The 16,046-nt window shown below is 41.2% G+C and overlaps 1 protein-coding gene across 5 annotated transcripts in view; it reads left to right on the top strand.

Moving 5' to 3' along the window:
* The first annotated feature begins 1,571 nt into the window (after positions 1 to 1,571).
* Positions 1,572 to 16,046, top strand: part of pwwp2b (PWWP domain containing 2B) — a 38,699-nt gene continuing 24,224 nt past the window's right edge. For 2 of the 5 annotated variants that reach the window (XR_008724649.1, XM_055646647.1), the window contains exons 1-3: positions 1,572 to 1,996; positions 2,779 to 3,193; positions 5,510 to 7,147. Coding sequence is in view for 4 of the 5 variants with exons in the window: in XM_055646647.1 (XP_055502622.1) it covers positions 3,018 to 3,193; positions 5,510 to 7,133 (1,800 nt within the window). In the remaining variant the exon portion in view is untranslated. The other 3 variants (XM_055646648.1, XM_055646646.1, XM_055646649.1) reach the window with 3 other exon arrangements.

Here is a 16,046-nt window from a genome sequence, read left to right as displayed (position 1 = left end):
TAATCTTTTTAAAGAACCAAATGAAAGTCTTGGGTAGAGTAGATGTGGAGAGCATGTCTCCACTAGTGGGAGAGTCTAGGACTAGAGGTCATAGCCTCAGAATTAAAGGATCTTCTTTAGGAAGAAGATGAGGAGGGATTTCTATAATCAGAGGGTGGTGAATCTGTGGATTTCTTTGCCACAGAAGATTTCTTTGTGGATATCTTTGCTAAAGATTGTTAAGGGCTTGGACATGCTAGAGGCAGGAAACATGTTCCCGATGTTGGAGTCCAGAACCAGGGGCCACAGTTTAGGAATAAGGAGTAAGCCATTTAGAACGGAGGCGAGGAAACACCTTTTCTCACAGTGGTGAGTCTGTGAAATTCACTGCCTCAGAGGGCGGTGGAGGCAGGTTCTCTGGATGCTTTCAAGAGAGCGTTAGATAGGGCTCTTAAAAATAGCGGAGTCAGGGGATAAGGGGAGAAGAAAGGAACGGGTTACTGATTGGGGATGATCAGCCATGATCACATTGAATGGTGGTGCTGGCTCGAAGGGCCAAATGGCCTACTGCACCTATTATCTATAAGGGTGTGGAGGCCAATGAGTGGATATATTTAAGGCAGAGATAGAAAGATTCTTGATTAACATGGGTGTCAGGGGTTATGGGGAGAAGGGAGAATGGAGTTAGGAGGGAGAGATAGATCAGCCATGATTGAATAGTCTAATTCTGCTCCTATCAATATGATCTTATGATGTTGAAAGCCACGTTGCTAATGTATTTTGAATTTTATATTACCGGTGATGTAATGTCAGGGAGTTTTGTACTGGGTGGCAAGGAAAGTGTCGGGGGAATAAAAATCCTGTCCAAAAATGAGAAAGAAAATATACCAATGAACCAAGGAACATGAACCAAAGAATAAGCTCATGCTATATTAGTTTTGTGCACATATAGGTTTTGTATACATTTCAGCAGAGTCACGAACCTTTAATTAAATATCCATTGCACAATAATTCCGATGCAAGGGCAAGGCTATGCAAACATGTCTCAGTTTTGCATCCATCTGTGAAAGTAACAATACAAAGAGTGCAAGGAATGTGGAGACTGGGGCTGAGAGGGGTTGGAAGGGCAGTGGTGATGGCAGGAGAAAATAATAATTGGATGATTCTGTGAAAGGGTGCACTGTTGGAAAGAGTAATTGTCTGCAATGGAAATAGAAGTAAAAATGGAAGGGATGAGTATAACGGCAGAGTATAAGTTTAATGATATTTCTGCATGTGGGTGTTGGGAGTGCAGAGGCTGAGGTGGGAATGGAGATGACGGCACCTGGTGACCAGAAGCTCAGTCACAAAGTAGCCACTTTTTTCCACCATTGCTCTCTCTAATATGAAGGAGGAGATAACGCTGTGAGCAACAAAGAAGCGTTTTAGGCCCATTGTGGAGAAGGTAAAAGTGTTGCGTTCCAGTTTGACGCGCTGGAAGGGGAGGGCGTGTTGTGATGGAAGAGGTTGTCAGCGGGGGGAGGCTGATTTAACATTTCGAGAGGGATAAGGAGGGGAAAAGAGTTGTTTCGTGGTAGATGTGGCAGAGATGGCAAGGGTGGCCGATTGAAGGTGAAGACTGGGGGTGCTATTAAGAGAGAGCAAAGGCAAATCCCTTTGGAGGATCAGGAAGGAAAATACTGAAAGTATAAGTATGGCCTTTGTTTTTACTCTCTTTGGAAAGTTTACAATTCTAAGAAAAATTTTGTTTGCGTCGAAATGCGAAAAACAGCATAAAGGCACTGATAAATGGATTCACTTACAGTGGAAGCAAGTAACTGACAATATTGAGACACGTATAATCGACCCGCAAGAGGACGCTGTCTAGCGCTTCCGCAATCCATCCTTTGCATCGCTATATTAATCATCCTGCTCATTAGGCCACTGTGGGGCGTTTGGTTCTGGAACCTTTAAAGACTTCAATTGGTGTACTTTCAGGAAACCGTCTACGTGTTGTATTCAGTCGGTGCATTCTCAGGTATTATTTATTGCTCTTTTTTTAAATAGGGAGATGCTTTAGACTATGTTTTGATGTGTCTTTTGAAAAGAAAATCTCTTTTATATCCCTTGGTTTGTTGCAGATATATATATATCAGAATCTTAAAACGGACAGTGTAAAGTTTCTTGTTAATTAAAATGACTTGGTTTACGTACTTCGTAGGCCAACGGGGATGATGTATTAGGCTATTGTCCTGTACTAAGCGTCGTGACTTTATTTTAAGGTTAATTATGTTAAATGGGTTGAAAAAATGTAGAAGTGCTGCATTTCTGCTCAGGAAAAGGATCTACGTGGGTACTTTAAATCACGTTGATGGTTGCCTGCACAATTGTTTAACCTTACAGTATTTAGTAGGCCTGCAGCTTATGCATAAACCACTTTTTTTGATGTCTGGAATGTTTTTTTTTAAAATAAAGATCCTGGAAATGTTAATTGTAATTCAGAATTGAAAGAAGGCAACATGGTCAAATGCTGGAAAGCTGCTAAGGCCAGTGCGTTAGATTTCCATATAATGAAAACAAAGGGCATGATTGAATCTTAATTAAGCACCTCCCCAATTCTCTCTAAACAGTTCTGCATGGATGAGATTATATTTTAATGCTGCAAATTGAAAATGGGATGCTAAGGAGGTAGATCAAGTTCTGTTTAATCTGGACTCGGTCGCACGTGCGAGGGAAGTGGGATTTAGTTGCAAATAGTTGTAGAGGGTGTTTATTTGCTTTTTAATTAAACACATATATATGTTCTGCTTTATTTTGCAGGGAAGGAAGGGTGCATTTTGTTCGCCTCCCGTGTGAATCTTCTGTGCACTCAGTGTGTTGCCAGAGATGGGACGCATGCGCCGGGCGCTCGTGCACCGGGCCGGGGGGCTGTGATTGACGGGCGAGGCGCGGGCACGGAGCCCGCGGGGACGTGCGCGTGCACGTGCGCCCGTCCACTCGCTCCCCACTGCGTCACCCCCTCCCCCACCCGCAGCCCCCGGCGTTGCCCCGACAACAAGATGGCGGCGCTCAGCCCGCCACCACCACCCGCAGCTGCACCCGCACCCACAGCGGGGCTACGAGCCGGGGCCCAGCTCACCGTCACCGTGGAGCACGTCGTCAGCGGCACCGTGGTGGTGTCCACCAACTTCGGAGGGAGCAGCTTCACCGGCATCCTGATAGACATGGCCAAGAAGTAAGTCTCGCCTTAACAAAATAAATGCACACCTTTTATGTTAATAATTTAGATGGTCTCAATAACTTGAGTTTGAAGCCACCCATGCACCCGCGCTCTGCAAACAAGCACCAGGCCCCCTCCAGCACAAGGGAGATGGGGACTTGGCCTCGGATCAAACACACAATCTGTGGTGAGTGACCCTGCTTTGCAAAATTTGAGGGATGAATTATTTTCAGTGCTGCCCCCAATGTGACCTGGTTCGTAATAAGTGGAACTATCAGATGCCATCGAATACCACCATTCTGAATGGGCATCCCCACGTTATTGGCACGTTGAGTCCCATATTTCAGATGCCATCCAGTCAAGAACCATTTGTGGTGGGGGAGAAGAGAAGAAATGCACATTTGCAATGTTTTTTTACCAGAACTATTTTTGGCATGTTGGTGCCTGTTTATCAATTTGGGGTGTTGAGCACTAAATTTGTTTTTCTATAAAAATCAGATTCAGATTCAGATTCAATTTTAATTGTCATTGTCAGTGTACAGTACAGAGACAACGAAATGCATTGCACACACCACAACTTCCATTCAAAATTTCTTGAAGTAGTTGATATACTACAATTTTAGCAATTGTACACATTGTCATGCACAGGATGTTGACCATGCTCTCCCTAATAGATATCTATGTGTGATTAGTGCATTTTCCAGAAAGGATCCCTGGTTCACCATATTATTACTTTCATTTCAAATCATGTGCTTTAATTGGAGTGTCAGGATTGCCCTAACCTAAAATCACACTGGCAGTCATAAGATAAAAGTTATCTGCTTGTTTTCTTGTAGTAAAATCTTGATTGGATTTTTGTTCTCATTGGCTGAATGCTCTGTTCCAACTTGAGCATGGATAACTATGCCTGATTAGATGCTCAAGAGGTGTTGACAACCTGCTCCTCTTCATTGTCTGATAATTAAGTTTTTAGTGGGACAGGCAGCATATCGGGAGAGAAGGAATAGGTGACATTTCGTGACCCGAAACGTCACCCATTCCTTCTCTCCAGAGATGCTGCCTGTCTGTCCCGCTGAGTTGCTCCAGCATTTTGTGTTTATCTTTGTGGAATAAGGTGGTAATTACCTTCATGCATTCTGCTTCACACTGTTGAAGATGACCATTCTGTACCAAGCATCTTCTTGCGTCTTCGTTTTTTTTTTAAACAAGGAAAATAATCAAGGCCTGGATAAAATCCACAGAATCAAACCTAGAGCTTTAATTTGCCGTGGAGCAGGTGCAATGTAGTTGCAACCCTTTTCCCTGGTGAGTCCATGCCATTAAAATGAAATGCAGGTCCTGTGTCATGGCTCTATGTCAATTTGTGCAAGGCTGATGTTGTCTGGTGTGGCAACAAGGGAAATAAGCTGTTATGCATTAAAATAAACAGGTTTCAGTACCTTTATTTGTTGGTGGAGATCATTGCTAAGATACTGTGCTGCCAATAAATGCCAAGTGCCTATCCTCGCAAAGACTAACACTTGCCTAAATCTTTCTGGAAAGCAGTTCTCCATTGGAATTAATTTTGGATCAAGATTAAAATTGTGGGTGAGGGAAAAATTGGAGATTCAATGTGTTTCTCTCTCTTTCCCCCTGCCCCATAATAACCAGTTGTTTTTTGTTTTGCCGGGATTAATCAAACTTTTAGCCAGTTACCTGACAATTTTTATATTTGATTTAGTACATTTCAAGAAAGGTTTTTTGATATGCAATGTTAAATTATTTATGCCAATGAAATGGAATAAACTACAAACAGGACTTTGAAATTTATTTGCAAATGTGATCTGTTGCCTGTGCACTTTCCGCTTCCTCATTGTTTGCAGGAGACATTGTAGGGAAGTTTAAATAAGGTATTGTAGTTACTCTGCAGTTTGCTCTGAATATACTGATTTGCCATGTTTAATTGAGAAAGGTCCACTTTGGAAATATATTTAAATATACAATGTTGAATCTGGTAAATAATTAAAGTGCCATCATAACTTTTGATTAAAACTTCTGCTCTGCAAATGTTTCTAGTACTGCTTTGCTTTAACCTCTCCAACTGAAAATAAAAATTTGGACCATTAAGGTGAAATTTGAAAATTTAGACTGCAAGTAAAAGCCATCTGCAGTGACAAGGTTCCATGGAATTTGGTATTCTAATTATAATCTGCACAAGTCTTTATAATTAGATACTGTTTAAAATTTCAACCACTTAAGGTGTGCAAGTAATGCAACAGAGTGTACGTTTGCATTTGTTCTGAGTCGGTGTGTCCGTTAACTCTTTGTTTCTTGAATACTTGTGTCCACCAGGTCAGGATTATGTGGGTTGCTACCAAACCAGTTTCCTGCAGAATCATGCACCAGTGAAGTCCTTGACGGGAAAGAACAGTCCATCTGTCAAACTAAGTCTCAGCCCTGCAACTTGCAACATACCGAGATGTCAAACCGAGAACAAGTTTCACCTCTTCAGCCATTACCAAAAACTGTGCCTTGTTTGCCACCTTATTGTGAAGGTGTACCTCTGCCACAACCTTTGGTATTGAGACAGACTTATAATCAGTGGGTTCCGCAGCCACCACCTCGGACAATCAAACGCACAAAAAGACGCCTGTCAAGGAATCGCGATCCTGGTAAGCTTATAATGAGCACCATTAGATTGCGACCTAGGCAGGTGCTGTGCGAAAAATGCAAAAACACACTAAATCGAGAGGAGGAGGAGGAGGATGATGATGATGATGACAAAGATAGACATAATAATAAGAATGACAAAAAAACTAGTGTGGAGGAAAATGAAAAGAGGAAACCTGAGGTCACGTGCTGTGAAAATAGGAAATTAAAAAAGGAAAAGAAAGATGAAAAATGTTCTACTGAGATGGTGCATCGAAGCCCAGTGATTAAAATATCATATAGCACTCCTCAAGGTAAAGGGAAGGTTGTGAAAATTCCCTCACGGGTACATGGCTCAGTTGAGCCTTTTTGTCCTAAACGGTTAATGCAAAATGAAAGTGTGGACCAGGACAAGAATACAAATGGTGATGAGATGGAGGTTCTTCCAGAAAAGTCATTTTCTAGTCCATCTGGAACCATTCCAAAGTTAAAACTAACTAGGCCTTTGCATTCCATGGCAGACATCCCACCACCTAGAATTCGATTAAAACCTCATCGGCTCAGTAACGGGGACAATGTTGCAATTTATAAGGCTGAGCTTGTAGATAATCTAAATAGCGATGTGCTACCTACAAGGAGATCAGATAGTAGTGCACTTCATTCTGAAGAATCTACAGGAAAAAGTTCAATAGAGACATCAGGGAGTTCTGGAGAGGAGGACCAATGGAGGTACAAAAGAAGTCGTCGGAGCAAGGATCAAGGTGATCTGACTGTATATTTAAGTTATAGGAAAAAAAGAGCAGATTCATCAAGTTTATCGGTCTGTAGTAATGATAGTCTAGATGAATCAAAGTCTTCTAGTTCAGAAATAACTTCACCAGAAATATGTGATTTTGCACCTGGAGATGATGCATCTGTGTCATCTTCTTCCAAAGAAGAAAAGACTGTGCCACCCTTAACTGTGAGACTTCATACCAAAACTGTCACAAAATGTGTAACAACCGAAGGCAGGACTATATCTGTTGGTGATATTGTATGGGGGAAAATTCATGGCTTTCCCTGGTGGCCTGCGTGCATTCTTGGCATTAGTGTTAACAAGAAGGAAAATGGGACACCATTGTGGCAGGAAGCCAGAGTGTCTTGGTTTGGATCACCTACAACGTCACTGCTTTCTGTGTCGAAGGTCTCTCCATTTTTGGAGTATTTTAAGTTGAGGTTTAACAGAAAGAAGAAAGGAGTGTACCGTAGGGCGATTACAGAAGCTGCCAAGGCAGCTCAACACCTGACACCTGAAATCCGATCTCTTCTTTCGCAATATGACAGTTAACTGAGCCAAAGCAGGTGAGTGATGTTAAAACTTCAAGTTTATTGCATGTATGATTCAAATATTTTGTAAGTAAGCTGGCTGACTCCAGGGGATTTGTTTGCTGTTTAACCATCACTTAAATCGATAATTCAGTAGTATGGAGAAAATTGTAGAATGGTATGTTTCTGACTCCGACATTGGGTAATCAATTATGCGGTGAAATGCAAAAAAAAAAGATTTTTGAAGCTTGCCCCAGCGAATTATATATGAAGCAATGTGATTAGATACCACCTCCATGCCAACAGCAAAGTAATTTCTTTGGGTGGTTGGACCAAAAATCAGATCGGTTCAGACCAGGTATGGTCAGCTGTTGGGCTTAAATTTGTAACCATTTTTCTCCCTTAGACAGCCTTAAGACAGGAGGCAACGTTATATTTCCAGTTATTTTGCCTATCCTCTAAAATACATTGTATTAGTTCGGGATGGGACACAATTAGTTTTCATATTTGTGCATTGGATGTTACTGGGTGCTTATTCTATCGGTCACCTTTTTCTACAGCTTTCATGGGTGGTTATCAGTGGACACTGGCTCTCAGTGGGAGAGAGCCTTCAATTCAACTGCCTTGAATTTCAGTATTTAATTTTGTGGTTATTTTTATTTTCATTAGATAGAGGTAGAAAATAAAAATGATGTAGATGACTCTTAGAGCTTTTGCCATCGGCATTGCAAATGAATTGCCCATAAATTTTCATATAATAATTCAAATCTATATAGGCAGTGGATGTGGCTTCCTGTTGCTGACAGGATCAAAAGTCCCAATATCAAGAGTTGAAAAGTGAATGTAGCTAAAAGTTGCAGTTCTAACTACAATATAAAATTGACAGATGCCTTGTTGAGTAGTATGTGAAATTTGTGAAGCAAACTAATAAATGTCAAAGGATGTGTAATTCTGTGTTTTCTTCCTTGGCAAAGCATTTGATGATGTTAAAAGGTTTCCACTTAATTGTGTTGCAAGAGCATTTTGGGATTACTACGCTCGTGAGAGCACTACTGTTTGGTTGCTCGTTAGGTAGGTAGATTATGGGTAAATTCATTCAGCATCATGGCATTTCTGTGCATCTGCCTCTTCATCTTTATGATCAATTGATAAAATATTTTTTGATCCTGCTAAACTTGGCTAATGCCAAATGTCCAACCTATAGGATCTTTTCAACTTTGAATCTGACTTGTTTCCCTTGTTTTGATCGTCCTTCTCAAGAGAGCAATCATGGATCCAGTGAGCTGTTAAAGGTATTGTCAAGGATTTGCAAAACATGTCCTATCTTCCCAGTTCAGGTGTCCAGGTTGTTTTTTAGACGGCGGCTTTCAATTTTTTTTATTTTGCTCAAAACTCAAGCTGCAATTACTAAAGACATAATTATCTTCAAATGTAGGTGATTGAGTAATTGCCACACGAGTGAAGACTGATGCAAATTAAACGCCTCTCATTCTGTCCATATTGAATCAATTTTCAGTGTACTTAAAAGGTGTCTTTTACGTGTCCTGTTAAATCTAAATCCACCACATCAAAGCTAAAAATGCTTTGCTGTTACTCCTCCAGTTGGGTATATTCCATGTAAATTTCCTTTTTACTGCTCATTTTTAATTCGGTTTTAATTATGAAAGTTGTTAGTTATCTTTGTTTAATTGTTCCAAAGCATTCGCTTATACATATAGCTAATGTGCAATTTTGGGACTTTTTTGCCCAACCTTGAGACTGGTCATGGCTTTTAGTTTTGCATCGAATGATTTGTGAGCTCTTCCTTGCTATTAATTTCTCAGCCAATTAATTTTCTTATCCAATTAAGTTTTTAAATTTTCAGCTGCTGTTCCAATGTTAAATTTCTTGATATGGTATTTTGTACAGTCTTAATTTGTTGTTGATGACTTCTGTGCATTCAGCGGGACAGTTTATAGAAAATGTCATGTTCCTGACACTCGCTGCAAAGGAGTGATGATTGCCATGGTCATGAGTCACCATTATATGGGCCATCGCATTTTGCATATAATTGGAAGTCAAAGTAAACTTGAATAAACCTTTCATGGAATATATTTATGGGGCTACATGTATTTTCAGGTTGTTTGATGTTGTCATATAATTTTCAGACTTGTTAACACAATTAATTTGGCTTGTGCCTCATGCTTTTAATACAGTCTTCCATGAATTTAAACTGGTGCAGTAACATCGTCCAAAGGATTTGCTGTAATTAAACTTCTGTTTATTAATGTTACATTTCATCTCGTTTTATGCTAATGCAATAAACATCCAGTTAAGACCTATTTTCTCATTTTGATTAATTCGCTGACTTAAGTATTTTGTTAATATTTTGATAAATAACTGATTAAGATTATTGTACTTCAAAATTTCTCTGATTATTTTATAAATTTGCTGCTTGTAATACCCAGGATTTCTACTTGGTTTGGTTTTATGATGGGTTTAAATGCCATGATTTTGAAATAGCACAGCAACTAGTGATCACAAATCTCAAACTGAAACTGGCAATGAAATATCTGGTCTTAAAAAAATAAATGTTTTTTAAATCGCTTCAGCTGCAAATACTTTTTTAAACATTTCCAAGTTTTTGAACTAAATGGACTTGGTGTGCCTCTGTTACAACATACTCTATGTTTTGTGCTTTACAGCATTTGTTCAGTGATTTGTAATGGATGCGGCCTTGAATAGCCTTAAAAATGTTCTGTCTATATTTAGAATGATCTCTCTAAATAGGCTTGCAATGAAAACGTCTGGCCAGTGCTTTAACATCAGGATGCTTTTGCAGTACAAGATAATCCATCCTTAAATTTAACAACACTTCAACTTTCTCAGTACTTTTTAGAAAAAGCTATTCCTATTCACTGGTAGTCAAAAATTGCTGGAACTCATCGGGTGAGGCAACATCTATGGAGAGAAGGAATATTGCTTCTCTCTGTAGATGCTGCCTCACCCGCTGAGTTTCTCCAGCATTTTCTGTCTACCTTCAATTTTTCCAGCATCTGCCGTTCTTTCTTAAACATTCCTATTCACTGGGCTTCTTTGGGAGTGGGGTGAGTGGGTGAAATGTGGGGAGTAATATTTTTATTTTTGGTAAGTAGCAGTTGATGCAAAGAAACACTACTCCATATTGTTAAATTGTTTCTTGGCATCATTGCTAAACCAGATTTTTAGTTCAAATTATGACTAAATCAAAAATTATACCAACTGGATGCATTGAACTAATGCTGCAAATTTCTATTCATGCGACATATTGTCATTTTGTCAGTTGCGATGAATAACTGACACTGGGGGTTTTACAAAAATTCTCCTGTCCAGTGTAAACTTTCTCATAGGCCTTGCCTTCAATGTGCTTTTGTAAATCATTTATTCAGGTCTCCTTTCAGTACTATAAAGATATGCCTATATTTGGAGTGTTACTGCCAATTGAAAAGGAACAGATGCACTTTACTGGTTCCTTTAACCATATCTTTAGTTAACTTATTTCTGGTTGTGTTTGTGGGTAAATGTTATTCCATAAGATACTTTTGGGGGTTCGTTGTATAAATCCAGTGTTTAGGGGTGTGGATAGAGTAATAACATATTTGTATTAAACTTATTTTTTGCCGCAGTTCAAATATTTTATCACAAAAGGATAGAGACTTCACAAAATGATGCAAGGGGATAAAAAAGAAAATTAAAAGAATAACAAAACATTTTTGCAACTAGATTGGTGTGGAGGTGGATGGAAACCTCTGGTGATAAGAATATAGCTTCACAATTAACACAGTGAGAGAGCAATACTCGCTGCTCGTTAGAGGCATGTAATGGCCCCTTTAAATTCCATGGCTTTTTTTAGAAAGAATCAAAGGTCAAATATTTGGCTGCAGGATGAGGAAGGTAAATTTACTTTTGAATTAATTTGGCAAAGAGTAACTTGCAGGCTGAATGATGGCCTCCTTGAGTACTATAAACCTTGACATGTCGACCTTGAATTTTTAAAGTTGTTAATTTTACGTTTGCTTTTTTTTAGTGTTTTAAGCCATTTAATTTTTTTTTCAATCTTCACAGTGCAACTAAATTAAAGAACAAATGTTCAGTAGTACAGATTTCGTCTTAATCATTTTCTTGATAGACTGGATTTATTTCATGGATTTGCAAAATTGTGTGTTGTTTTTTTTTCAATCCACCTTCCTCTTAATCTTCAGTCTTCTCTAAACCAGCATCTCCCCAATGACTAGTGTGTTATGAATACAAATGGCAATGGTTAGTAGTCTATGATAAGATTTTTAAAGCCATATATGGCATTCTTCAAATGCAAACTCTGCATGGCTGGCATCAAGTTTTATTGGTGTTCTAAAATCCTTTTTCCATGCAGACTTCCAGGGAGTTTTTACATATTTGTGGATTGAGATCTCGTTACATTTATTATTGTCATCTGTACTGAGATGCAATGGAAAACTCTGTTTGTGCTCCATCCAGTTTAATTAGGTTAAGTCGTACACACATACAACAAGTAGTGCTAAGAAAAATACACCAGAATGAAGAATATGGTGTTGTATCATTTGCAGCATTACAGCTGCAGAGGAAGTGAAGATTTTTTTAAGTGCAAAGGCTGCAATGAGGTAAATTGGAACTATACCGTTGGATTGAGAGGACCCTGCCATACATGCCCTTTTGTGATGCATCCCAGTAGGATGCTTTTTAGATTGCTTCTTTGGAAATTGGTAATAGTCGTTGGAGACTTCCCAATTTGGTCTTCTCAAGAAAGGGAGGCGTTTCAGCACACTGTCGGCAATATGTATGCCTAGAAACTTGAAGCTCTCAATTTTAGCACCATCGATGCTGACTGGGATGTATACATCTCATTTCCTGATGTCAGTAACCAGCTCCTTCATATTGCTGACATTGAGGTAGAGGTAGCTGTATTGACATCATGCTAGCAAGCTCTATCTCTTTCCTGAACTTGGTCTCATCATTGTTCAAGATCTGGCCCACCACAGTGGTGTCGCATGTAAACTTGTAAATGGAGTGGGAACAGAATTTGGCCTCACTGTCATGCTTGTGTCGGGAATATAGTAAAGGACTAAGAGCACATTCTTGCTGCACTCCATTGTTGTGAATTATGGAAAATGTTTTGTCATCAATCCCTGCTGATTGTGGTCAATTGGTCATGAAATCAAGATCCATTGACAGAGTGGAGACATTGGCTCCTAGGTCCAGGAGCTTGGAGATTAATTTGGTCATGATTATTATGTTGAAGGATCTACACGCACAAATATAGAAGTCTGACATGTGTATACTTGTTGTTCAGATGTTTCGGGGATGTATGTAAGACCAGGGATATGTAGACTTCTTGTGACAGTAGGCAAACTGCAGTGAATCTGGGCTGTCTGGGGGGTTGGTGTGACATGATCAACCTCAAAGCACTTCATTATGGTTCATATTTGAGTCACTGGGTGGTAGTCATTAAGAAATACTACCATGGCGAACACTCCTGTTGTCGCCTTTGGTGTATATTCCTTGACACTTGCTGATGATCTCTTTGACAGTGGCATACTCATTTAGGTTGGCTCAGCTTTGTTATTTAATAAAATTCTATGCTCATAGCTGTAATACAAGCTAAGATACAAATTAGGTTTTCAGGTTTTTGTTTTAATTTTGCGATAAATCAGGTGTACGGATCAAGAGCATATTGACTGGTTGCATCATGGCCTGTTTTATATATAGGAACTCCCAGGAATGAAGGAGATTACAAAAAGTGGTGGACCTCGCACAGACCATCACAGCTACTGACCTCTCCACCATCAAAGGCTTCTATAGCAATAGCTGCCTCGTAAAGGCAGCCAGCATCATCAAGAACTTGCACCATCCTGGCTCAACGCATTTCACTCCTGCAATCGGGAAGAAAGTAAAGGAGTCTGAAAACTGTAACCAGGTTCAAGAACTGACTCTTCCTAAAAACTACCACTCATTAGACATGAAAAATACTAACTGAACTATCAACGACAAACTGTCTTGGTTACACTGAGCACTTTTGGACTTTTTGCAATATTGTTTTTATTTTTTTAATTTGTTATCTAAAGTGCTGTTAATATGCCTGTTCTGCTGCAAGTAGAAATTTTGCTGTTCTTTCTTCAGTACATATGACAATTAAACACTCTTGGCTATAATGCAAGTGAGAATGATTAAGTAGTCCTTAGGTTGTTTGAAATTTGGCATCTTGGAATTGGAATATCTTTTGTCTTATTGAATTGAATCCTTTTATTTGTCATTCAGACCTTTCGGTCTGAACGAAATGTTGTTGCCTGCAGCCATACATGTAATAATAACAACACACAAACACAAATTAACATCCACCACAGTGAGTTCACCAAGCACCTCCTCACTGTGATGGAGGCAAAAGTCTTAGGGTTACTGTCTCTTCCCTCCTCTCCCTCTGCGCTGAGGCGCTACCCCACTGGGCGATGGCAAGTCAGTCCCGCGGTCCAAGCTCCGCGCGGCCTGAGGGTGGTCGAAGCTGCCGCCCTCCAGTCCAGCGGACGCAGCTGTTGCCACGGGAGCTCTGGAAAACAGGCACCAGCCTGTGACCTGCGAGCTCCCGACGATGTCGTCCACTGGCCCGCGGCCGAGCCCCGGATTCAGGTCGCCGCCACCATAACGCCGCCCCAGCCACCGGAGCACCGTCTCCGCCCCGCACCGGGCCGCCCACACGGGAGCGTCTCAGCCCCGCACCGCGCCGCCCACACGGGAACGCATTCCAGCCGAGAGCCGGGCCGCCCACACGGGAGCGCCTTCCAGCCAGGACCCAGGCCGCCCACACGGGAGCGCCTTGTAGCCGGGCCGCCCACACGGGAGCGCCTTCCAGCCGGGACCCAGGCCGCCCACACGGGAGCGCCTTCCAGCCGGGACCCAGGCCGCCCACACGGGAGCGCCTTCCAACCAGGACCCAGGCCGCCCACACGGGAGCGCCTTCCAGCCGGGACCCAGGCCGCCCTCATGGGAGCGCCTTCCAGCCGGGAGCCAGGCCGCCCACATGGGAGTCTCTCAGCCCCGCGCCGTCCGCACTCACCAGAGCGCCGAGTCGTGCCGCTGCCTGAACGCAGCCGCAGCTCGAAGACGGCCAGCCTCGTGTTGGTAAGTCCTGGCTGGCTCTAGCTCTGGAGCCTCATGGTCGGTCGCAGGTTGGAGGCTGCCAGCTCCGCCATTACGCCTCAGCTCAGGCGGGGGAAGAGAAGGGGGATACGACAAAGAAGTTGCATTCCCCCGAAGGGAGAGACAGAAAGCCCTGTTTCAGCCCCCCCACACATAACACAACCTAATGACCAAAGGTTTAACTGAACAAGACAAAAAAAAACGACACAAAGTAAAAACAGACAGACTGCAGGCGAGCCGCAGCCGTTTCACAGCGCCACCACTTCCGGAATCCATTATTCCTGAACAATGCAAGGCTAGAGTTGCCCTGGGGCCTGGAATCCCAGTTATGCTTTTGGTTTTCTTTTGATTTTTGTATAAAGACCTGTTGATAGGTGGAAATACTGGGTATAAATTTTAAACTAAATTCATGGAGCATCCATTCCAATTCCTTCTGTGCTGCACAACTAATCTCTTTGGCCAACTATGTAAATGCCTATCTATACTAATCCTGTTTTCCAGCACTTGGTCTATAGCCTTCTGCTTGACACTTCAGGTACTTATCTAGGTATTTAAATGCTGTGGAAGTCTCTGACTCCATGAACCCTTTAGACAGTGCATTCCAGATTGCAACCAAGGGTGGCAATAGTTTGTCTTTGGATCCCTTCTTCGTTCAAACCTATGCGCTCTTTGCTGAAGGGAAATCTTTCATACAGTCTAGTGTTCCTTATAATTATGCATACCTCTACCAATCCCCTCAGCTTATTCTGATGCAAGGAATCAATGCCTTATCCTAAGCAGTTTCTCCTCGTGTCATTCCTAGAGTGTGGCCATCAGAAATGTACATCGAGTATGGCCTAACCAATGTTTTACAAAGCTGTATCATCTCTTTTACTTCTCTCCGCCCACTTTTATTCTGTGTCTTGGCAGGTATCCAATATGCTGCCTTCTCCACCAATATGCTGCCATGTAAGGGGTCGATTTGTGGTCTTTCAGGAAAGTAAATGCCAGGTTTAAAGTATGGGATAATTATTTAGTTTATAAATCTGTCCAAAAAGCCTGCTATGTTTGACCTTTTGAAATTAGTTGTTCCTATCAAAAATAATGAAAACAACCCATAAAATCGGCATAATCCAAACCTAACGCATTTTAAATGTTTGCATGAAAATGAAGTTTTTACATCATTACTTATTCAATTGCACAAAGAGAGAAATTGCGTGGTGTTTTGAAAATAAAATGGCTGGTTAAATACAAACCCAAAATGTGGAAAACATTCGCCAGATCAGGCAGTGCCTGGAGAATGAGAAACTTAATGTTTTGGGTTGATGATGTTTCTGAACTGGGAATGAGAAAAATCCAGTTAGTTTTCGATTACAGGATGGGTGGCTTAGGGATGGATGACAAAGATAAATGGACAAAGTCACAATTACTCGGCTGATTCTATTGTCTATGCAGCTGTCTGGTTGATAGATTAATAAGGAAAGTTGGAGGAAAAAGCAAATGGATGATCATGTATAAGCTATAAAGTGCAGGTCAAGTTGTTGCTAGGATTTGAAACTAAAAGATTAATTTTGGAAATGTCCAATAGATCAATCGAATTGGTTTGGAGGGAGAAAGACCTGAGGCATTGGAGATGATCTTGGTGACCACTTTGACGTACATTTCACAGCTTTTACTTTCCCCTTTCTTCTCTCATTGCTCTTGTTAATTTAGTGACCGGATGTCTCCATAAACAGTGGAATTGCCTCAGCAATTCTGGGCTCGCCCTATAAGATGCTTGGGGCTTTGT

Source organism: Leucoraja erinacea, chromosome 15 (assembly GCF_028641065.1).
Source record: "Leucoraja erinacea ecotype New England chromosome 15, Leri_hhj_1, whole genome shotgun sequence".
NCBI classification, from domain to species: Eukaryota; Metazoa; Chordata; class Chondrichthyes; order Rajiformes; family Rajidae; genus Leucoraja; species Leucoraja erinaceus.
This window is presented reverse-complemented; position numbering and strand designations above follow the sequence as displayed.